The 25794-nt window shown below is 43.4% G+C and overlaps 2 protein-coding genes across 2 annotated transcripts in view; both read right to left on the bottom strand.

Annotated features, from left to right (window-relative positions):
* Positions 1-406: 406 nt before the first annotated feature.
* The window catches only part of nbas (NBAS subunit of NRZ tethering complex), a 245306-nt gene continuing 219918 nt past the window's right edge, over positions 407-25794 (bottom strand). Inside the window, exons 48-51 of the mRNA XM_080452909.1 lie at positions 14898-15037; positions 5666-5807; positions 4714-4845; positions 407-1304 (exon numbers count right to left, since the gene is read on the bottom strand). Of these exons, the coding sequence (XP_080309035.1) occupies positions 1029-1304; positions 4714-4845; positions 5666-5807; positions 14898-15037 (690 nt within the window). The 3' untranslated portion in view covers positions 407-1028. The remainder of the gene's footprint in view (positions 1305-4713; positions 4846-5665; positions 5808-14897; positions 15038-25794) is intronic.
* On the bottom strand, positions 15757-22528 carry LOC308103890 (uncharacterized protein; the record flags this gene model as incomplete). The annotated part of the gene is made up of 2 exons (XM_080454099.1): positions 15757-16482; positions 21458-22528. The coding sequence occupies 2 exons, from the start codon at positions 22526-22528 to the stop codon at positions 15757-15759; spliced, it is 1797 nt and encodes a 598-aa protein (XP_080310225.1).

Here is a 25794-nt window from a genome sequence, read left to right as displayed (position 1 = left end):
GGCAGGCTGCTAAACGATGGAAAACCAACGCTGTCATGGAACAATAGACTGATATCCACACACCAATAACACCACACACACTGAATGACTCACTTATCATACTGTACAGTATGCGCGCACGCAAGTGTGTGTGTGTGTGTGTGTGTGTGTGTGTGTGTGTGTGTGTGTGTGTGTCTCATCTCTCACATGCATGGCCATGTGTGTGTGAGTGAGTGCACGTACACATGCACTGAATCATTATTAACCAATTAAAACCGGGCAATGCATCTCTGTGTCATTTTTTAGATGTCTTTGGGCTATTCAAAAATAGCAGATCTACAAGCTCATAGTGCGGCACCGAGTGCCGCACTATGAGCTTGTAGATCTGCTATTTTTTGTATTAATCGTGATTTTTTTTGTGGGGAAATATTTGAATATATATTTTTTAAAGCGAACATTTGTAAAAAAAAAAAGTTGTTCCAGGGACTTCTAGAAGCAAAGATTTTAGTTACACATGTTCGCTTGGGACATTTTGGGGATATTTTGTTCCAGAACAAAATATTTTACAAATGTTCGCTTTAAAAATATATGTATTCAAAGATTTGCAAAAAAAACAAACAATATTTTTCAAAAATAGCAGATCTACAATCTACAGGCAGATCTGCCGCGCTTTGAGCTTGTAGATCTGCTATTTTTGAATAGCCCAAAGATGCGTTCCTGGTTTTAATGGGTTAAACAGATGTTTTTTTTCCAGTATGATCGTAACACAGCGGAATCGTCCCAGAGCTACAGCAGAGAGGGGGAGGGGGCCACACACACTGTGGTCCAATCAGAGCTACAGCAGAGAGGGGGAGGGGCCACTGTGGTCCAATCAGAGCTACAGCAGAGAAGGGGAGGGGCCTAACACACTGTGGTCCGATCAGAGCTACAGCAGAGAGGGGGAGGGGCCACTGTGGTCCAATCAGAGCTATAGCAGAGGGGGAGGGGCCACACACACTGTGGTCCAATCAGAGCTACAGCAGAGAGGGGGAGGGGCCACTGTGGTCCAATCAGAGCCACTTCTTGAGGACGGCCAGCGCGGTGCTGAAGGTGCTCTGTGCCGGGTGGGCGCCGCGGTGCGCCAGGAGCAGAGAGCCCGCCTCGGGGGCGTGGCCCGCCGCCAGGAGGCGGGCGGCGGCCTCCTCCACGTCCCAGCCGCGCTCCTGCTGCCGAGAGAGGAGGTGGGAGCACAGCGGGGGGTACAGCGCCGAGGAGGCCACGCCCACCAGGAGACCGGCGTCCAGGAGCAGCGTGAGGAGCTCCTCGTCACAGGAGGACGCCACTTCCTGTGTGGGGGGAGGGGGGGAGAGAGAGAGAGAGAGAGAGAGGTTTAACCACTTAACTCATTCACTGCCATTGACGGAGATCTCCATCATTTCTTATTTTTTCTGTTTTTCACACAGAACCAGGAGATCACGTGATCAAAGATGTACTGCTCCATTCACTTCCTGGTTAAAGTATTTGGGAAATATTGTGTATCTCAGCTCCTGTGTTTTACTATGTAAACATGCTACTTTCAACTGGGTATAACAAGCAAACGGTGAAACAGTGAAACCCTCAGTGTTTAGTAACCATCAGGGGATCAATCATACTGGAGATAAACATTCTGTGGTTCTTGAAAGATTAGTCAGAATGCTTAAAGTAATACTAGGTAACTTGTTCAACAAAACTAAAGTTAAATTGTATATCTTTTGTGAGTGGCAAAAGTTTCGCAACACCCACTCCATGAATTTCACCCCCGGAAGCCTTTTATTTATATATTTTCTATTGAACGGTGACGGGGGGGACTTTCCCGGGAAAATGACGTCATCTGGCCGGAAAACGGAGGCGGAAATGCACTGGTTTCCTGTTTGGCCAGGAACTACCGCGCTAATAACAAAAAGGAACCTCACGCTGATTTTAACCCATTAAGACCTGAGGCCGCTTCTAAACATTTTCAAAATCCTAAAAAAAAAAATCGGAAAAATATATTTTAGAAATAATTTTCACGATTTTTTCAAAAATAGCAGATCTACAAGCTCATAGCGCGGCACTCGGTGCCGCGCTATGAGCTTGTATATCTGCTATTTTTGAATAGCCTAAAGAAATCTAAAAGTGACACAGATGCGTCCCAGGTATTAATGGGTTAAGAGAATGTAGGATTGGAAGATCGAAAAAGAACAGAAAAAGAAAGCACAGCTCATGGTAACTAATGCTCCACTGGCTAAGAGAAACGATCCGCAGATAGTATAAAACAATTAAAATAACGCTTTTTGAAACGCTTCCGGCTTCCGGTGAAAATAAATGGAATTCTGGGTAATCGAGGACTACGGAAATTGTATGCAGTGACGGTAGTGACCAGTAGAGGTTGCTAAAAATCGTTATTTGTGAATCTGCATTGTACAACTTTAACACATTCACTGCCAGGGGTATTGACTAAACAGGCTCTAGCTTCTGCCAGCATGTTTAACTCTCTGAGTGCCAAGAACGAGTTATCACGAGTATTCTCTGAATGCCCTGAGTGCCAAGAACGAGTTTTCACGAGTAAAAAAAAAAAAAAGAAAAGCATCTCAAAGGAACTAGGAGATAACGCTATTTAAAAAGTTGCTGCTCCATTCACTTCAATGTTAAAAAATAAACAGAGAAAAAGAAAATCACATTTTTTTACCATGTATTTTTGAGTGAAACATTCCATCTTCAAACATCAGACAGCAGATGTCAACGAGGTCACAATGACCTCGTTGATTAAACCATACCTGATTAGCAACCATCAGGGGTTCAATCATACTGGAGATAACTATTCTGTGACTACTTGAAAAGGTAAGATAATCCTGGCACTGGGCAAAACACAGACAGAAATAAGTCTGGCAGTGAAAGAGTCATTCAGTGCCAAGGACGTGTAACACGTCCAAACCGTGTTTTCAGTGTTTACAGAGATGCGATTCTGTCCTTTGTGAAACTTTCTCAGCGCGTTCGACTTGATGAGGAACTGAGAGACGCTTCTGTCGATCGACGAGAAGAAAACACGAGTGAAGGAGCTGACACGCCTCTGATTGATACACTGAGGAGGGCGGGGCCTCCTGTCAGAGGGCGGGACCTCCTGTCAGAGGGCGGGGCCTCCTGTCAAGAGGGCGATCAAGTGTACAAGTAATGCTTCTGTGATCACGCCAGAGGGCGCTCTCTCCCGTAGCGAGACATCAGAGTGAATATTAGGAAATAGAACTGTATCTGTGTCTGTCTGTCTGTCTGTCTGTCTGTATCCATTCTATAACCATACTGTATATACAGTTTAGGCATTTAGCAGACGCTCTTAATCCAGAGCGATTTACAGTAAGCAAGGACACAAGATAATACATCATAATACACATAATACATCAAATGCATAAAAATAGTAATCTAATAATAAAATAAACCATCATCAGCCTACATTGAAACTATACACACTATAGGATGCCAGGTCAACAATGACCTGGCATCTGTCTACATAACATGATATCTAAGTTACATTTTAACCTTTGCATAATCCTGCAAGGTGGTCAAGGCTAGGAGGACAAAGTGCTACGGGCTGAGATGGAGTCTGAAGAGGTCTTCAGATTACGGCAGAATATTGGGAGTGAGTCAGCAGTTCTAATTGCAATGGGGAGTTCATTCCTTATCTGTCGGTCTGTCTCTCTTTTATTCCCCATGTATGGAGAGCCCAGATGTTGCTGCCCTTTTTCCACCAGGAGTGTGTATTTCATGCGACAGATAGAAGAATCTAATAATAATTTTAACCGTTGTTTGTTACATTTTGTACGATAATACAAATTGTCAAAGCAACTAAACACCTTCTGTTATATCTGTAACCTCCTCTCCTCTCCATCTACCTTCCTCTTCTCTTTGTCTCTCCATCTCTCATTATCTCCTCTGTTTTCCTCTCACAACAACAGGGCTTAACACACATCTACCAGTAGAATACATTACAGTGGAGAAAACAAACTAAATATGTGTCACTGCAGCCACATCAATTACCTTTTCTCATTTGCTCTTTATTTTTTCTCATGTTTCTCATAATGACATTTTAATTACAAATCTAATCTTCACACCCAAACCTAGACATTGAATTTTAGTTTTTCACCGTTTTGGGATTTGTTTTGTTTTCGTTCAGAGTTTGAAAAACAAAAACAATCAGACAATATGAATGTGTTGCTGCTGTTGCACTGGAATCTGTGGGATTCGCACACAAAGCACAGTAAGAGAACAGGGGCGTGCACAGTGCCAGGGGCGTGCACAGTGCCAGGGGCGTGCACAGTGCCAGGGGCGTGCACAGTGGCAGGGCCATGCACAGCGCCAGGGGCGTGCACAGTGCCAGGGGCGTGCACAGTACCAGGAGCGTGCACAGTAGTGAATGTGATCTGTAAGACCACTCTGATAATCTCTTATTACATACCTGCCAACCTTGGGAATAGTTTTTGAGTACCAACACTGACACGCTTTCGCACCATTTAGGTTTGAATTGAATCTGTGGAATCCTTTCCCCACTCAGCTCCATGATATCAGGTTATTCAACATGAATCTGCTTTTCATGTTGAGTAACATAAACAGTGTACATTACAGGCTGTGTAAGTAACATAAACAGTGTACATTACAGGCTGTGTAAGTAACATAAACAGTGTACATTACAGGCTGTGTACGTAACATAAACAGTGTACATTACAGGCTGTGGACACATGGTACCTGTGACATGGAGTTGATCTGATCCTGGGTCAGTTGGAGGAGCTGTTGGTCTTGGCTCTCGGCCATCAGCTTGAGGGCTGGAAGCTGAAGACCTGGATGACCCTGGAGCAGTGAGGCTGTGTGGAGGATGCACTGTACAACACAGAGGAGGAGAGGGGGGGGGGAGAATAATATGAGAGAGAGAGAGAAAGAGAGAGAGAGAGAGAGAGAGTAGAGTAAGCACAGAACAGACAGTAAAGGTTAATCGATATTCAGAGACTGTACAGACACATAATGCTTTTAACCCATTAAGACCTGGAACGCATCTGTGTCACTTTAGATTTCTTTGGCTACTCAAAAATAGCAGATATACAAGCTCATAGCGCGGCACCGAGTGCCACGCTATGAGCTTGTATAAAAAAATGTTTTTTTATTATTTTTTTAAATGTTTTTTTAGGATTTAGAAAACTTTTTTAAGAATCGCCTCAGGTCTTAATGGGTTAAGAAGAAACACGCCCGCCTGCACACACGCACGTGCTCACTCACACACACATACACACACACACACACACACACACACACACACTAATATATGGATAACACAATGCAATCTGGCTCCCCCCACGCTCCGGCGGTTTCATTCCAGCAGATTCAAATTAAAGCTGTTCAGAAGCACAAGTAAAAGGCTCCCCTTGTCCCCCCCCCCTTACTGTAACCCCCCCACACACACACACACTAATATTAGACATCCATCCAGACAGTACAGGTTGTTCACGCTGAATAGCATTACCGCTAAACTAATATCACAGTCAGCTTGTGGAGCTGCTAGACATACAGAATGACATTAAAGGTTCTTATAGTGCGGCGCGCGCACGCACGCACGCACGCACGCACACACGCACACGCACGCACACACGCACACGCACACACACACACACACACACACACACACACACACACACACAGTTGGTACCTGTGCAGGGAGCTTGTGTTTGGTGTTGTAGAGGGACCGGATCATGGTGACGACCTGCTGACCCACGTTGACCTCTGACCCCTGGCAGTGTGTGAGCAGGGCGGAGGTCAACATCACCCAGGGGTTACGCTCTGTCTGACACCTGAGAGACATGAAGACAGACAGGTCTGAGAGCAAGACAGGACTGAGAGCAAGACAGGTCTGAGAGCAAGACAGGTCTGCGAGCAAGACAGGTCTGAGCGCAAGACAGGACTGAGAGCAAGACAGGTCTGGGAGCAAGACAGGTCGGAGAGCAAGACAGGTCTGAGAGCAAGACAGGACTGAAAGGTTGGATGGATGTATGGGTAGGTAGGTAGGTAGGTAGGTAGGTAGGTAGGTAGGTAGGTAGGTAGGTAGGTATCATTCTTGTGTTAACTCCATCCAGGGCCCTTTCCTGCTGTGCTGTGAGTGTCCATGTCCATGTCTTCTATGTCTGTCTTCTATGTCTATGTCTTCTATGTCCATGTCTGTGTCCATGTCTGTGTCTCAGCCCCATAGAGTCTATGTCTATGATACATGTCTCCATACAGCAGCACTGACTCTACTGAAGCCACAGACAACCACCTCTTGAGGCTCATTTCTGCCTGCAGCAATAAGACTGTACAACTCCTCATCTGGTTGGCTTGACCAGGCTTATAAGGATGGAGGTGGATGTTGAATTCAAGCCATTTGACTCTTATTTGAGTAGTGTTTGGTCTGTCGTTAATTTCCCCTCAGGGATGAATAAAGTACCTACACCTACCTATCTCCCATGTCAGATTTACACTCTCTCCTCATTCCATACAAGGCATTCCAGCAAGTGGTGCGTGTGTGCGTGCGTGCGTGCGTGCGTGTGTACGTGCATGGGCGTGTGTGAATGGATGATTAGTGTTGCCGTGCGCCTAAGTCTCCCGAGGTAAGCTTAGAGGGCTCATTAATGTGTGAACACAGTATGAGTGTACGTTCATGGGAGTACAGGTGTGTTTTATCATTCATGAGAGTGTGGGTGCGTTTGAGTGTGAACACTGTGTGTCCCATAAGAGCCAATCATATTCATAACAACACAGCTTCAGCTACGGATGGAGCACAGTGACATCCTCACTGTTCATTTATTAGGTTACATTTATACTCCCTCACAGTTAAATTAACATGAAGGCATGCAGAGCCACCAGAGTTCTACCAATGCAGAGTTCTACCAATGTAGAGTTCTACCAATGTAGAGTTCTACCAATGCAGAGTTCTACCAATGTAGAGTTCTACCAATGTAGAGTTCTACCAATGTAGAGTTCTACCAATGTAGAGTTCTACCAATGTAGAGTTCTACCAATGCAGAGTTCTACCAATGTAGAGTTCTACCAATGTAGAGTTCTACCAATGTAGAGTTTTGAGTTTACCAATGCAGAGTTCTACCAATGCAGAGTTCTACCAATGCAGAGTTCTACCAATGTATAGTTCTACCAATGCAGAGTTCTACCAATGTAGAGTTCTACCAATGCAGAGTTCTACCAATGCAGAGTTCTACCAATGTAGAGTTCTACCAATGTAGAGTTCTACCAATGCAGAATTCTACCAATGTAGAGTTCTACCAATGTAGAGTTCTATCAATGTAGAGTTCTACCAATGCAGAGTTCTACCAATGTAGAGTTCTACCAATGTAGAGTTCTACCAATGCAGAGTTCTACCAATGCAGAGTTCTACCAATGCACAGCGTCTAGTCTGCCAATGCAACTCGCCTTCTTCTGGTAGGAGAGTTGCCTTAGATTAGCAAAAGTAACATATTATAATTTCGCTCGGGTGGCGCAGTGGTAAAGTCACTGCCCACCACGACGGACGTTGTGGGTTCGAATCCTCTACGTCCTCCTGGTGGGGGGACAGTAGGATACGACAGCAGTGACAACACAGACATGTGTGGGGAGGAATCAATTGGCATAACAAGTAAATTGGGGAGAAAAAGGGGTAAAGAATTATTCGCTACTATACATTTTAGATTAAAACAATAAAAAATAAAATAAATAACTTAATAGTTATAATATTAGTTACTCTTGATACCAAGTAATAAGTGGTATATATTATACTTTTTAAAGGAGTAATAAGTAACTAGTGACTTAGAACACATCCTCAGTAACTTGCCCAACACGACACGTGACACAAAACAGCAGACATTGAGGTGAACAGCTGTAGTTTTTACAGCACAGAGGTGCTCAGCTTACATGAGGTGCTGCTAACGCAAAGCCCAGCGCTTCTCATTATGAGAGCTTCAAGCCTCGCTCCACTGCAGGGCGCTGGCGGGGATGTAAATATTTATGTTCTGGAAAACGACAATGTGAGCCTCCTTTTGTGGTGGCATTTACCCCTCCACAGAACACAGCACCGTGGCGTGTCCGGGAACACAACGACGGAATGACATTCATAACCAGTTTGTTTTTCATTAGCAGGAGAACAAACAGCCGGGCGCGCGGTTCTAGCTAACTGCCACCGCTAACCTGCCACTGGAGCGCCATCCAGTCACGTCATTAAATGCCACCGCTAACTAACCTGCCACCCAGTCACGCTATCAGTGTGACAAGCGTTGTACTGCTGGGTACATGTTGAACGAACCCCTGGAGGGGAGGAGGAGGAGGTTGTGGAGAAAACTATGTCTGACACGAAAGTGTGCCGTTTCTTTTTTAACACATTCACTGCCAGGTATTAACTCATTAACACTCACCCACTGCCAGAGATTTTGAGATTTCATCATTTCCAGTTCTATCGTTCTCTCGCAGTCAAGGCATCATTCACAGGTTGGCGAAGAGCGCCCTCTAGCGTAATCACTAAAAACATGATTTTTCTTAATACAAGTGCCTGCATCACTATGAATGTGTCTGTTTCAGTATCTAGAGGTGTCAGCAGGTACATGACACCATAGGACAGTCCCACCCAGATATCTGTCATTATTTGACACATTCACACACTGGCGAGTGGAGGAAACCATGCAAGGCACCAGCAACCTGCTCACCAGGAGCAGTTAGGGGTTCAGTGTCTTCTTGCTCAAGGACACTTTGACGTGCATCCAGGAGGAGCTGGAGATGGAGCCGCTCTCTGTCTGAATAGGGACGCTCGGGTTCATGTGGTTAAGATATAATTACATCATCACAAACATTATGGACATGAGGCACTGAATGAAGGCACACATTGAAGAAAACCTGTGAGCTTCACAGACACAGAGTTTTAGCCTGGTATATGTGGTGGATGACCTTTGTGTTTGACCTCTGTTTGACCTCTACGTTCTCCTGCCTGTCACTGAGGACGTTATAGCAGAGCAGCTCATGAATATTCATGAAGTCGTTCAGAGCGCGCTCAGTAAAGGCCAGGTGAAAGCAAGTTGACCCGGATCCCAGGGCTCAACTGGCACTCTGGTTCCCATTCACCTCTCTCTTCTGTCCAATAAGGACACCACACATGTGAACAGTATACCCCAGTATGTCCTGCAAATGATGGTTACAGTTAGAAATGCTTTATTTAAATGTTTTAGCAGATGGTTTTATCCAGAGTGAGTTAAAGGGTGAGACCGGAATAAGCAGAGTAAACAGGAACTCTAGTTAACAAACAAGGTAAACAGCAATATGTGAACCCATCGTCAAATAAAAAGGAAAAACAGCGCCCTCTGCTGTTTTTCACGTATTCATTTGGCTCTGGGCGGAGCTGTACGGAGGACCCGTGCTCAGGGAAACCGGGGTTTTGGTCTGCCTTCAGCCTTCCACTTCCGGTGGTGTGACTATGTTAACACCATTTCTCCCAAAGAACATGGATGGTTTTGGTTATAAGCCCACTTGTTTCTATGATGAAAGAGCAAGTTAAAATGTTAACTAACTTTCCGTGGTTTTGTCGGCTCCGAGGACGCTATTGTTAAATGAGTTTCGGTTTGGGAACGAGCCGCACACACGTAAATCCCGCCCACTATATTTTGATTGGGTAAAGCGCGGCCTGTTTCCTGATCCGATGGCACGCCCACTTGTAGCCAATTGTGCACGGGTTCTCAACACGGCTACAGATTCAAGCGCAGCGATGGATCTGTTCTTGAGAGATTAGGTAAACAGTCAAATAGTAGCAGAGAGAACAATGTAGCGTTTCAGAGAAACTAGGATACGAGGTAAACAAAATGTCTAAACAATATGCTATCTAAATAACAATGTCTCTCTCTAGAGGGATACTCCCCCTCCCCCCCAGCTTCCTCGTGTCCTGTTGACCCACACACAGCCCTGGCTAGGCAACCCAGCCTGGTGGAGATATGCACCCTTTTCTAGTTTGTGTAGTTTTTTTTTCTTTCTCAAGTCCAGACATGTTTAGTATTACTGATACTGAAAAAGTACTCAGATATTTTACTTACGTAAAAGTAGCAATACCACATTATAAAAAAATACTCTGTTACATAAAGTAAAAAGCCTGTGTTCAAAATGTTACCTGAGTAAAAGTACAAAAGTATTGGCATCGAAATATATTTAAAGTTCCAAAAGTAAAAGTAATACATTTGAAAAAAAATGATTTGCTATTTGAAAAAATAGCAAATCTACAAGCCGATCTACAAGCTCACAATGCGTCGCGATGCGACGCATTGTGAGATTGTAGATCGGCTATTTTCAAATAGCCTATGTATACAATAGGGCTAAAGTGGTTAATGTATGTTTTATAATATAATAATTTATATCTGAAAAGTAACTAGTAACTTGAGTTTTTTAAATAATTGTAGTGGAGTAAAAGTACAATATTTGCCTCTGTGGAGTAGAAGTAAAAGTAAAAAAAAATGTAAATACTCCAGCAAAGTAAAAAATACCTCAAAACTTTACTTGAGTACAGTACCTGAGTACATGTACAGTACTTAGTTACTTTCTTCCACTGCTGATCACATCCCTGATGGATGTGATCTACATAATGACTCTGCTCCTGATGAAATGGTGATGTATGAAGACACCACATGACACTTTAATGTCCTGCTCAGGCTGCCGTAGTACCCGTACAGACTTCTAAAGTACTTTGTTTTAAAGGTTTAATGACATTCACTTTTACACCACATTCAAAGTCTTTGTCCTGGTCCTTCAAAAGTGTACAAAAAGTTTTAAGTGAAAATTCCATTCCAGTGATCCATGGCAGGTGTTTTTCTCTCACATTTCTAAAGCCTTTTCAACTGCAATGAAAAAATAAATCTTTGCCTGCGGGTGTCGCTGGTGAGGGATTTTGCCTGTCAATCATCGCCTCTGCTCCGCCCCCCCCAAAGGAAAGGATAGGGGAGGGGAGGGGCGAGGAGGAGAGTGGGCGGGATTAATCGACTGTGACCTCACTGTCGAAGGGCCAAACTCAGATTACTTTTCAGCCTAATTATTCAGAAAACCCCAGACCACAGAAAATCCACTGAATGTTCTAAGTTCAGGTTTTTTGAAAAACAATAAAGACAATCTCGGTAACATGAACGCCAGTTGGACGGCGGCCATTTTAATTTACCAAACTGACGGCTTTCAATGATGATTTGACTTCAGCCATTTTCTTGTCAAGATTGTTATGAGAAATTGTATAACGGTGTAAGGACACACGGACACGCAAACGCAAACACAAACACACACACATCCTCTCCATCTAATAGTGACGTGCAGCTAATAGGTAATGAATAGGAGATGTTTCTTCAAAGACAAGCGAGAGAGACATGGAGTTGTGAGGGACTGATGATTACCCTGAGTAACACACACACACACGCACGCACGCACGCACGCACGCACGCACGCACGCACGCACGCACGCACGCACGCACGCACGCACAGTTAATGAAGCTGAAAGTTGCGGACCCCTCTAAGAAAAGTGACCAAGATGCTTTTTGGGGGTCCTCTGCATGGAAACGTTTGTGAACAGCTGTCGTTATGTGGAGGTCAGTCTGGAGCCATGTGGAACTCCATATTTGGGCAAGACTGACATCATGTTTGATGAGGTCAGACTTCAGTCAGCTTGACTTAAAAGCTGATTAAAGCTGCGAGGAGCATTAGTCAAAGAGAAGAGAGCCTCACACACATAGAAAGATAAACCCTTACAACTTAATATTCTGCTGTAATCACATCATAAACATTCCTGGACTGTAAAGACAGACATCACTGGTTGAAGACACCCCAGCACCACTTGTTAAGAAACCTATAAGAGACCAAACGTATCTGTCAATAGTTGTATTTCTGAAATGATTAATCAGTTCAGGAATCATGAGTGGAAAGTAGAATATGAAGCAAAGACAGAGGCTGGAGTTCAGCAGATGATCCAGGAGAGACGACTGAAGATTCAGGAGGTCAAACACTCAGTAGAGATCAGCAGGAAAGATGCAGACACTGTGATAGCAGGCAGTGTGCAGGTCTTCACTGCTCTGATCAGCTGTATTGAGAAGAGCCAGGCTGAGTTCATTGATGTGATTGAAGAGAAGCAGAAAACAACAGAGAAACAGGCTGAAGGCTTCATCAAAGATCTGCAAAATGAAATCATTCAGTTAGAGAAGAGAAGCTCTGAGCTGAAGCAGCTCTCACACACTGAAGACCACCTCCACCTCCTCCAGAACGTCTCATCCATCAACACCCCTCCACCCACCAAGGACTGGACAAACGTCAATGTCCATCAGTCTTCATATGTGGGGACTGTGAGGACAGCTGTGGCTCAGCTTGAGAAGACACTCAGTCAAGAGATGAAGAAGCTGTGTGATGTTGAGCTGTGGATGATCCAGCAATATGCAGTGAATGTGACTCTGGACCCTGATACAGCACATTCCAGACTCATCCTGTCTGAGGATGGAAAACAAGTGAGTCATGGAAACATATGGAAGAATCTCCCAGACAACACAGATAGATTCTCTACATGTATCTGTGCCTTAGGAAAACAAAGCTTCTCCTCGGGAAGGTTTTACTATGAGGTTCAGGTTAAAGGGAAGACTGACTGGGATCTAGGAGTGGCCAGAAAGTCCATCAACAGGAAGGGAAAGATCACACTGAAACCCAACAATGGTTTCTGGACTATAAGGTTGTGGAATAGAAATGAGTACTGGGCTAATGCTGGCCCTGCTGTCCTCCTCCCTGTTAGAGAGGAGGTCCAGAAAGTGGGAATGTTTTTGGATTATGAGGAGGGTCTGGTCTCCTTTTATGATGTGGAGGCCAGAGTTCATCTCTACTCTTTCACTGGCTGCACCTTCACTGAGAAACTATATCCATTCTTCAATCCATTCTTCAATGCTGGTGGTACAAACTCTGCTCCTCTGATCATCTCTCATGTCAACATGGACTCTGATCTTTATGGGGACGGAGGGAACATGTCCCCTCCAACCTCAAAAGGAAGCAATGACATTGCCCTGTCCAGTAAATACATTATGCATATATTCAATACAAGCTGACTCCACACGTGCATTAATGAAACAAATACAATACATACAGTACGTGAGCCTCACAGTACATGTCTTTGTGCAAAATGTATTATTCATTTACAAACTAGAATCAGACCAGCCACTCCAATAAGGTTCCCTGACACAAACGGTGACGTGCATCTGAGTGATAGAAACAAGGGAACCAGGGGACCTGGTACTGCCAGACCCCTAGTGGTTGAAATCTGAATGGCCGGAAATCTGAAAGGTTTCTAAACTACGTCACGCTAAGCTTGGCAAATCAAAAAGAGGGACATGTAAGAAAATGTTTTCGTCCATATATGGACGAAAACTATAGCAAAAGGGGACCGACAAAGCCTCATGTAGGCCTGACCCCCTGGGTCTGGCAAAAAACAATTGTGCAAATGTTACCCATTCAGAAGAGCTTTTGTTGCCACAACTGGCACCCCCATCGGGATGGCCTCTGTATTGTGTAGGAATATGTTTATGCATTCTGCATCTCACTGAGAGAGAGACACACACACACACACACACACACACACACACACACACACACACACACACACACACACACACACACACACACACACACACACACACACACACACACACACACACACACTTCTTTTCTCCCACTGGGACGGTGACTCTCTTAACAGGCTTCAATATTTGATCAAAAGGGGTCCTGGGTTGTGAACCCTGTAGCTTTGGGACCCCCCGGTACTCCCCCCTCCCTCCCCTCATTAGGGCCACAGGGGTCCAGTGAGTGTCCTTCTAAATTATTGATCAAACACTCTACCTTTATTTAATCTCTCACCACCTTCACTTGCAGAATGGATTAAACTGAACAAGTAAGACGCGCGAACGCTGGAAGCGAACGCAGCTCGAAAATAACAATAAGAAGAATCGAAAGGAATGAGGCGTGTGTGTGTGTGTGTGTGTGTGTGTGTGTGTGTGTGTGTGTGTGTGTGTGTGTGTGTGTGTGTGTGTGTGTGTGTGTGTGTGTGCGTGCGCGCGCCCGTCCGTCCAGTGGCACTTTTTACTTAACTCATTGAGTGACGTCATTGGCACTCAATGAGTTAAGTAAAAAGTACCACTGGACAGACGGGTGCGCGCGTGTGCGTGCACACGTTTCACGCGTTTTACCGCAAAAAAAATTAAAATAAATAAAAAAACGTTCAGAACCTAAGATATCATGTTTTGAAGATTTGCTGCTATGTATTACTATTGTATTACTACTATGTATCTTTGGCCCAGGCATGCTATTTTCAAAAGTAGACAATTAATGTCAACAAGGTCGCGATGACCTCGTTGACATTTGTGAAACCACACAGTGCAACCCTCAGTGATTAGCAACCATCAGGGGATCGATCATACTGGAAATAAAAGTTCTGTGACTACTTGAACATCTAATATAAATTAAAAAATCTCTGGCACTGGGACCACATAGACAGAATTAATTCTGGGTTAATGGGCGTAGATGTTGTGAATGACAGGGAATGTGTTATTGCCCTCTGGCTACTTTTTTATCTTGAATTTCTTCCATACATTTTTCTTGGTGCAGACTTTGAACAAATAATGAGAAATGTGTTATATGTGCATCATGTGTATGTGTGTTTACAACTCTAGTGTTATACTTCATTTATACTTGGTTGTGTAGCGGTATCACACGGCAAAGAATAAGAAAAAAAAAAGGTAGATTGTCAGGCAGACGTAATAACAACGAACGTGTTTATGCTTCGTATATGTGCGTGTGCGCGTGCACGTTTGTGCGTGCGTGCGTGAGCGTGCATGCATGCGTGCGTGTGTGTATACAACACTACGTATATTGACGGGTCTTACACTTCCTCCTTCGCCATGGGCGGCCACGCCTGGAGGAGGAGCATGAGCGACTGAAACTCCTCCCACTTGCGGGCGTGGTCCAGCAGGTCCAGGAAGAGGGCGTATCTCTTGTCTTCGTTCTCCACGTCCTCCATTTCAACCTGACAGGAAGGAACAACAAGAGGATTTAGACACCTGGTATGTAAGTAGAGTGTTGAGGTATTTTTACTTTATTGGAGTTTTCCAAATTTTCGGTACTTTTACTTCTACTCCACTACATCTCAAAGGCACATATTGTAGTTTTACTCCACTACAATTATTTGAAAACTTTAGTTACTTTGTAGATCACGGTAAATCCCGGTTTTGGCACTCATCGTCACTTTTTGGGAATTCCCGAGAGTCACCGTCCCAGTGGGAGATAAGAATAGTGTGTGTGTCTGTGTGTGTGTGTGTGTGTGTGTGTGTGTGTGTGTGTGTGTGTGTGTGTGTGTGTGTGTGTGTGTGTGTGTGTGTGTGTGTGTGTGAACGACATTAGACTCTGTCAACATATTCCAACACAATACAGAGGCCATCTCGATGGGGGTGCCAGTTGTTGCAAGAAAAAAAAGATCTTCCCAATTCTGAATGGGTAACATTTGCACAATAGTTTTTTTTCTATCACTCAGATATACGTCACCGTTTGTGTCAGTGAACCTTATTGGAGTGGCTGGTCTGATGCTAGTTTGTAAATGAATAATACATTTTTCACAAAGACATGTACTGTGAGGCTCACGTACTGTATGTACTGTATTTGTTTCATTAATGCACATGTGGAGTCAGCTTATATTGAATATGCATAATGTATTTACTGGAGAGGGCAATGTCATGTTTTTCTTCTTTTTTAAGTTGGAGGGGACATGTTCCCTCCGTCCCCATAAAGATCAGCGTCCATGTTGACATGAGAGATGATCAGAGGAGAAGAGTTTGTACCACCAGCATTAAGATCAGGACTGAAGTATGGATATAGTTTCTCAGTGAAGGTGCAGCCAGTGAAAGAGTAGATATGAACTCTGGCCTCCACATCATAAAAGGAGACCAGACCCTCCTCATAATCCACAAACACTCCCACTTTCTGGACCTTCTCTCTTACAGGGAGGAGGACAGAAGGGTGAGCAGCAGCCTTGTACTCATTTCTATTCCTCAACATTATAGTCCAGTAACCATTGTTGGGAGTATATGTGATTGATCCCTTCCTGTTGATGGACTCTCCAGCTACTCCTAGATCCCACTTAGTCTTCCTTTTAACCTGAACCTCATAGTAAAACCTTCCTGAGGAGAAGCTTTGTTTTCCTAAGACACAGACACATGCAGAGAATCTCTCTGTGTTCTTTGGGAGATTATTCAATATGTTTCCATGACTCACTTGTTTTCCATCCTCAGACAGGATGAGGGAGGGATGTGCTGTATCAGGGTCCAGAGTCACATCCACTGCATATTGCTGGATCATCCTCAGATCAACATCATACAGCTTCTTCATCTCTTGACTGAGTGTCTTCTCCAGCTGAGCCACAGCTGTCCTCACAGTCCCCACATATGAAGCCTGATGGACATTGACATGTGTCCAGTCCTTGGTGGGTGGAGGGGTGTTGATGGATGAGACGTTCTGGAGGAGGTGGAGGTGGTCTTCAGTGTGTGAGAGCTGCTTCAGCTCAGAGCTTCTCTTCTCTAACTGAGTGATTTCCACTTGCAGATCTTTGATGAAGCCTTCAGCCTGTTTCTCTGTTGTTTTCTGCTTCTCTTCAATCACATCAATGAGCTCAGCCTGGCTCCTCTTAATACAGCTGATCAGAGCAGTGAAGACCTGCACACTGCCTGCTATCACTGTGTCTGCATCTTTCCTGCTGATCTCTACTGAGTGTTTGACCTCCTGAATCTTCAGTCGTCTCTCCTGGATCATCTGCTGAACTCCAGCCTCTGTCATTGCTTCATATTCTACTTTCCACTCATGATTCCTGAACTGATTAACCATTTCAGAAATACAACTATTGACAGATACGTTTGGTCTCTTATAGGTTTCTTAACAAGTGGTGCTGGGGTGTCTTCAACCAGTGATGTCTGTCTTTACAGTCCAGGAATGTTTATGATGTGATTACAGCAGAATATTAAGTTGTAAGGGTTGATCTTTCTATGTGTGTGAGGCTCTCTTCTCTTTGACTAATGCTCCTCACAGCTTTAATCAGCTTTTAAGTCAAGCTGACTGAAATCTGACCTCATCAAACATGACGTCAGTCTTGCCCAAATATGGAGTTCCACATGGCTCCAGACTGACCTCCACATAAAGACAGCTGTTCACAAGCCGAGGACCCCCAAAAAGCATCTTGGTCACTTTCCTTAGAGGGGTCTGCAACTTTCTGCTTCATTAACTACATGTTAATATACAGATCCAGACAATGGAGGACAAAGACGAGACCACCACAGAAGCAAGGTATACAGAATCAACTTCTGATGATCTTCAACAAGGTCTACACGATTGGAACCTCGCAGACCGATCTATTCTGTCTGTGATGATAACAAGGAAACTACAGGCTTCAAGTGCCAGAGGAAAGGAGCAGAGCGTGCGTTTTCCACAGCAGAGCGTGCGTGTTCACCAGCCATGAGAGCAGCACCAACGATGTCACCACTGTCACCATTTAACAGCGGAGGTGACAAAATCGACACCATGTCAAACAACAAGAGACTTTGCCACAGCAGGAGGACCAAGCCACAGAGAGACATGCTGCATTTGAGAGCCACTGAACAGGGGAACCACCAGCCCAGTGGAGATCACTATAGAAGAGACATTAAGCAATGGTGTGAGTCAACTGAAAACAGAGATAAAGGACAGGACGAGTTCTCTTTTAGTTAGATCGTGTGAGGCGTTATAAATCGAATCGTGAAAGTCGGTAATCCGTGAGAGGCGTTACAAATGGAATCGTGAAAGGCGATAAAAGATTAAAACGTGAGCTAAGAATAGTTCCTGTACCTTCAATATGTTTCATGTGATATGTTTGATATTTATCTGTATTCTCAAACCCAAACAAGTAGATCTACTTTGGACATTATTATTAGGTTAACGGCAGTCTCAGTGATGCCTTCTGTGTCAGGCAATTATGCATCAGTTAACACTCGCATGACTGAGGTTTCATACTCCTCCACCAAGCCTGAAAAAAGATCATTTTGATCCCCAAATCAGGCTATCCTATTGGCCACTGTCTCCCTCTGTTCTCCAGACTAGTTCACACTTTCTCCCCCAAACAGTGGGGGGTTCCATTGTCTTCTAAAAAGATGAGAGTTGAAAATGGGTTGCCAAATTTTGAGAGAGAAATAAGCAGGCAGGTCTATGAAAGTGTAGGCAGTAGGCTAGTGTGTATTTCTATCTGTCTCCTATGTCATCATGATTTGTGATTTGTGTATGTGGGGATCTCATTTTTACTTCCATGCAGTGTTGATTTCGTTAACGAAAACGAAACGAAATATGTTCGTCAACGCACATTTTTCAAAGGACGAAGACGAGACGAGACCACCACCCATGAATAAACAATAACTGGGACTAAATCATCATGCAATTTCGTTGACTAATAAAGACGAGACAAAAATGTAGTTCACTAAATAAAGACTGGACTAAACTCTATGGTCATTTTAGTTCACGAACAAAGACGAGACGAAATATTATATCATATATTTATTATATGATTTTGTCACTCCCTGTCTCCTTTGATAAGCAGCGCAGGGCATGCTGTTCCTCACTCACTCACACACACACCCCCTTTTAAAGTTGCAGCCGCGCACGCACACGCACACACACACACACACACACACACACACACACACAGAGTCACACCGTCAAATGAATGGCAGGAGGATTCAGATTTCAGAGCGAAACTTTACAAAATAAAACGGTAAAATGCTTTGCACGGGGCTCGGGAGAAAGAGAAGAGGTGATATGGACACATTTTCGCTACATCGATGTGGAGAACAAAACACAATGCTTGAACACAAGCGTTCACCACAAAGAGATCGAGTTATAAGTTAACAAAAGGTTTGCACTTTCTCCATTTACACCCCATACATCTACACAAACGTTCAAATTTCAAATATAAAGTGCTTACCTCATGGCCAGGGATGTTACAATTCTATTCGGGTAACCCATAAGTACCCATATTCTCCGTATTGTCTAATAAAAAACATTTAAATCCGATCGGTGGCCATTTTCTCCGTATTTTTTCCATGCTTTCAACTAAGTGACCCTATCGGTTGGGAGGTGTAATTGCACTCTGATACACTATAACTCTATGAGAAAATGACCGCCAATCGGATTAAAATGCTTTTCATTGAACAATACAGAAGTTACGGGTACTTATACCCACCCGAAGTAAATTGTAACATCCGTGGCCACGGAATAAAAACTTTATATTTGAAATCCGAACGTTTATGTAGATGTTCGGGCTATAAATGGAGAAAGTGCAAAAAACAGGTTGAAGTTTCATCATGACTGTCATAATATGACCGTGATGTAATGCTGCTTTCGATTTAGTAGCAGCAAGCGAACTATAGTAACTTGTAAACAACCCAGTGACAAACCTATATTATTATTATTCACAATAATAATATTCACATTATTGTCTGAGCGTAAAGCTCTCATTCTATCAGCTGTCCACGTCGCTGACAAACGCGTCTCCTCTCCTCCTCCCTTGCAACAAGTGAACACAATGCTATGTTCCACAAATGTGCTCAATCCTGCGCAAAATATCTGATCTTCAAGCATAAAACAGTTGCTGCGTGACAAGCTGTATGCTTGTAGATCCTATCTTTTTCCACCGCTTTGCAGTGAAAGGGAAAGTTGAAAATGGGTCGCCACATTTTGCGAGAGAAATAAGTCAGGTCTATGAAAATGTTACTGCATGCGTCGTTGTGCCCTGAGAAAACAGTTAGGCATGAATGGGGTAATAGCCGAGGCTAATTTGCAACACCAGTCCCTGGTTAGACCTTTCTATATAAATATATACCTAATAAAAATGCATGAAGCTCTAATCTAAACAAGTATGAAAAGATATTTATATCTGCAAAGTAACTAGTAACTAAAGTTTTCAAATAATTGTAGTGAAGTAAAAGTACAAGATTTGCCTCTGAGCTGTAGTGGAGTAGAAAAGTATTACCATTATAATGTAATTATATATATAATTATAATATTAATAATAATAGAAAGACGCGAAAAACAAGCCCAAAGTCGCTTATAATAAGCAGACATGGCAACATCGACTCGCATAGACTCGCTGCTGCAGCTCGTCTACGGGCCGCTCTGCGGGGGGTCTAGAGGTGTGAACTGCTCTTGCCTGGGGGAGAGAGTGGGAGAGCGGTCAATTTAGCCGAAATATAACGGTTGGGATGGTATATATGGTATATATTTCATATTTATAATACGTTTCAGAAGAAAAAAAAAACGGAGATGATTTGAAACAAATATTTAGGAAAAGTCATGAAAGGGGAACTTTCTCAGAGCTTCATGAGAGAAGATAATCCACTTTAAATTCTCAAAATCGGTCATATTGATAGCTTAGTCATGCAAGTGTTAAAAGTCGCACGTCCTGTGTCCTGATATTTTTGTCTGATTGATCATACAGTAAATGGTGGAGTAAATATATAGCTATATCAACATGTAGTTGTTTAAATGTCTATGGATTTGTCATTCTATAAATCTCCTGTCGTATGTACATGAATATGATTATTCATGTACAAAAACAAAAAGCTGTGGAATATGGTGGCAGGAATTTATAGATAATATTGTGTATTTGTTGGCCTTCCAATTCAATCTCATTGAATGTCTAGTCAACCACTCTTCACATGAATGTGCTAATTCTAAATCAGCTACAGCTGTCAATCTAACAGCTGAGCTGAATCCTCCATGCTATTCTCTGTGTCAGCATATCATTTGTCCTGTGATACTATACATGGTCATTGCTATTTGTATTTGTGTACCTATGTTTGTGTCGCTCTTATCTTTAGTACATACCTTATATGACCATTTAGAATAGCATCTTTGTGTGTGTGTGTGTGTGTGTGTGTTCGTGTGCGTGCATGTGTGTGCGTGCGTGCGTGCGTGCGTGCGTGCGTGCGTGCGTGCGTGCGTGTGTGTGTGTGTGTGTGTGTGTGTGACATTAGACTCTGTCAGTCTCTCCTGAGATGCAGAATGCATAAACATATTCCAACACAATGCAGGTGCCGTCTTGATGGGGGTGCCAGTTGTGGCAAAAAAAAAAAAAAAAGGTGATCTTCCAAATTTTGCACTTTTTTTTCTATCACTCAGATGCACGTCACCGTTTAGGTCAGTGAAAAGACATGTACTGTGAGGCTCACGTACTGTCCTTAAATGCAAATTGTATTTTATTTATGTATTTTAATGTATTTGTTTCATTAAGGCACGTGTGGACTCAGCTTACATTGAATATATGCCTAATGTATTTTTAAAATAATTTACTGGAGGGAGCAATGTAATGTTTTTCTTCTCTTTGAAGGTGGAGGGGACATGTTCCCTCCGTCCCATGAAGATCAGCGTCCATGTTGACATGAGAGATGATCAGAGGAGCAGAGTTTGTACCACCATCATTAAAACAGGGACTGAAGTATGGATATAGTTTCTCAGTGAAGGTGCAGCCAGTGAAAGAGTAGAGATGAACTCTGGCCTCCACATCATAAAAGGAGACCAGACCCTCCTCATAATCCACAAACACTCCCACTTTCTGGACCTTCTCTCTTACAGGGAGGAGGACAGCATAGTCAGCATAAGCCTCATACTCATTTCTATTCCTCAACACTATAGACCAGTAACCATTGTTGGGGCTCAGTATGATTGATCCCTTCCTGTTGATGGACTCTCTGGCCACTCCTAGATCCCACTCAGTCTTCCCTTTAACCTGAACCTCATAGTAAAACCTTCCTGAGGAGAAGCTTTGTTTTCCTAAGACATCGATACATGTAGAGAATCTCTCTGTGTTCTTTGGGAGTTTCTTCCGTATGTGTCCATGACTCACTTGTTTTCCATCCTCAGACAGGATGAGTTCGGGATGTGCTGTATCAGGGTCCAGAGTCACATCCACTGCATATTGCTGGATCCTCCTCAGATCAACATCATACAGCTTCTTCATCTCTTGACTGAGTGTCTTCTCCAGCTGAGCCACAGCTGTCCTCACAGTCCCCACATACGAAGCCTGATGGACATTGACGTTTGTCCAGTCCTTGGTGGGTGGAGGGGTGTTGATGGAGGTGAAGTTCTGGAGGAGGTGGAGGTGGTCTTCAGTGTGTGAGAGCTGCTTCAGCTCAGAGCTTCTCTTCTCTAACTGAGTCATTTCCACTTGCATATATTTGATGAAGCCTTCAGCCTGTTTCTCTGTTGTTTTCTGCTTCTCTTCAATCACATCAATGAGCTCAGCCTGGCTCTTCTCAATACAGCTGATCAGAGCAGTGAAGACCTGCACACTGCCTGCTATCACTGTGTCTGCATCTTTCCTGCTGATCTCTACTGAGTGTTTGACCTCCCGAATCTTCAGTCGTCTCTCCTGGATCATCTGCTGGATTTTATCCTCTGTCTTTGCTTCATATTCTTCTTTCCACTCATGATTCCTGAACTGATTAATCATTTCAGGAATACAACTATTGACAGATACGTTTGGTCCCTTATAGGTTTCTTAACAAGTGGTGCTGGGGTGTCTTCAACCAGTGATGTCTGTCTTTACAATTCAGGAATGTTTATGATGTGATTACAGCAGAATATTAAGTTGTAAGGGTTTATCTTTCTATGTGTGTGAGGCTCTCTTCTCTTTGACTAATGCTCCTCGCAGCTTTAATCAGCTTTTAAGTCAAGCTGACCGTAATCTGACCTCATCAAACATGGCGTCTGTCTTGCCCATATATGGAGTTCCACATGGCTCCAGACTGACCTCCACATAAAGACAGCTGTTTACAAACGTTTCCATGCCGAGGATCCCCAAAAAGCATCTTGGTCACTTTTCTTAGAGGGGCCCGCTTCATTAACTACGTGTGCGCACGCACGCACGCACGCACGCACGCACGCACGCACGCACGCACGCACGCACGCACGGAGGTGTTTGTGTGTTACTCTGGGTAATCATCAGTCCCTCAAAACTCAATGTCTCTCTCGCTTGTCTTTGGAGAAACATCTCCTATTCATTATCTATTAGCTGCACGAAACTATCAGATGGAGAGGTTGTGTGTGTGTGTGTGTGTGTGTGTGTGTGTGTGTGTGTGTGTGTGTGTGTGTGTGTGTGTGTCCTTACACCGTTATACAATTTCTCATAACAATCTTGACAAGAAAATGGCGGAAGTCAAATCATCATTGAAAGCCGTCAGTTCGGTAAATTAAAATGGCCGCCGTCCAACTGCCGTTCAGGTTACCTAGTGTTTATTGCTTTTTTTTGTCGCTGCAAAGAATGACTTTAGAGTACTTTAGAAGTCGGTACACGTACTACGGCAGCCTGAGCAGGACATTAAAGTGTGAAGTGTCTTCATACAACATCAATTCATCACGAGTAGGTCTGTCACGACTAGAGATTTTTACTGGTCGACTAATTTGACCCAGTGGTAGTTGTCTAGTCGAGTTTACCTATTGAAAAATAATAATAATGTGCTTCTGGCAAAGCAGCACAGTAGCGTCTCCAAGGATCCTCAAAAGAGGGCTATTGCCCAATAATAGGCTATGATTGGGCATACTTTTGACCCCCTTTTGATAAAAAATAAAGGCAGGAGGATAATAATAATAGTAATGGCATTTAAACAATGCAAAATAAATAAATACAATACAATAAAATAAATCAACTATTCGACTAGTACCAACAAGGTTGACTAGTGGTTATACTAGTGGACTAGTTGGTGAAAGCCCTAAGGAGCAGTGTGGTTATGTAGATCATATCCATCAGGGATGTGATCAGCAGTGGTGGAAAGTAACCAAGTACTGTACATGTACTCAAGTGCTGTACTTAAGTACAGTTTTGAGGTATTTTTTTTACTTTGCTGGAGTATTTCTAATTTTCAATACTTTTACTTCTACTCCACTACATCTCAGCGGCAAATATTGTACTTTTACTCCACTACAATTATTTAAAAAACTTAAGTTACTAGTTACTTTTCAGATATAAATTATTATATTATAAAACATATATTAACCACTTTAGATTGTATACATAGGCTATTTGAAAATAGCCGGAACTTTAAGTATATTTGGATGCCAATACTTTTGTACTTTTACTCAGGTAACATTTTGAACACAGGCCTTTTACTTTGTAACAGAGTATTTTTTACAATGTGGTATTGCTACTTTTACTTAAGTAAAATATCTGAGTACTTCGTCCACCACTGGTGATCAGTAATACTAAACATGTCTGGAAAAAAAACTAAAACTACACAAACTAGAAAAGGGTGCGTATCTCCACCAGGCTGGGTTGCCTAGCCAGGGCTGTGTGTGGGTTTGTTCTCAACAGGACACGAGGAAGCTGGGGGGAGGGGGAGTATCCCTCTAGAGAGAGACATTGTTATTTAGATAGCATATTGTTTATACATTTTGTTTAACTCGTATCCTAGTTTCTCTGAAATGCTACATTGTTCTCTCTGCTACTATGTGACTGTTTACCTAATCTCTCAAGAACAGATCCATCACTGCGCTTGAATCTGTCGGGAGCCGTGTTGAGAACCCGTGCACAATTGGCTACAAGTGGGCGTGCCATCAGATCAGGAAGCAGGCCGCGCTTTTACCCAATCAAATGTAGTGGGCGGGATTTATGTGTGTGCGGCTCGTTCCCCACTGGAAACAAACCGAAACTCATTTAACAATAGCGTCCTCGGAGCCGACAAAACCACGGAAAGTTAGTAACATTTTAACTTGTTCTTTCATCATAGAAACAAGTGGGCTTATAACCAAAACCATCCATGTTCTTTGGGAAAAGTGGTGTTAGTGTTCCGTGGAAAAATATTGTTAGTGGGAATGAAAACATAGTCGCACCACCGGAAGTGGAAGGCTGAAGGCAGACCAAAACCCCGGTTTCCCTGAGCACGGGTCCTCCGTACAGCTCCGCCCAGAGCCAAATGAATAAGTGAAAAACAGCAGAGGGCGCTGTTTTTACTTTTTATTTGACGATGGGTTCCCAGATTGCTGTTTACCTTGTTTGTTGACTAGAGTTCCTGTTTACTCTGCTTATTCCGATCTCACCCTTTAACTCACTCTGGATAAAACCATCTGCTAAAACATTTAAATAAAGCATTTCTAACTGTAACCATCATTTGCAGGACGTACTGGGGTACTGTTCACATGTGTGGTGTCCTTATTGGACAAAAGAGAGAGGTGTATGGGAACCAGAGTGCCAGTTGAGCCCTGGGATCCGGGTCAACTTTCTTTCACCTGGCCTTTACTGAGCGCGCTCTGAACGACTTCATGAATATCAATGAGCTGCTCTGCTAACGTCCACCTCGGTGACAGGCAGGAGAACGTAGAGGTCAAACAGAGGTCAAACACAAAGGTCATCCACCACAGATACCAGGCTAGAACTCTGTGTGTCTGTGAAGCTCAAAGGTTTTCTTGAATATGTGCCTTCATTCAGTGCCTCGTGTCCATAATGTTGGTGATCATTTAACATCTTAATACAAGTGCCTGCATCACTACGAATGTGTCTGTTTCAGTATCTAGAGGTGTCAGCAGGTACATGACACCATAGGACAGTCCCACCCAGATATCTGTCATTATTTGACACATTCACACACAGGCGAGTGGAGGAAACCATGCAAAGGCACCAGCAACCTGCTCACCAGGAGCAGTTAGGGGTTCAGTGTCTTCTTGCTCAAGGACACTTTGACTTGCATCCAGGAGGAGCTGGAGATAGAGCCGCTCTCTGTCTGA

Source organism: Gymnoscopelus braueri (assembly GCF_963280865.1).
Source record: "Gymnoscopelus braueri genome assembly, chromosome: 16".
Classification (NCBI taxonomy): domain Eukaryota; kingdom Metazoa; phylum Chordata; class Actinopteri; order Myctophiformes; family Myctophidae; genus Gymnoscopelus; species Gymnoscopelus braueri.
The sequence above is the reverse complement of the archived record's forward strand: the minus strand, read 5'-3'. Positions and strand labels throughout refer to the sequence as shown.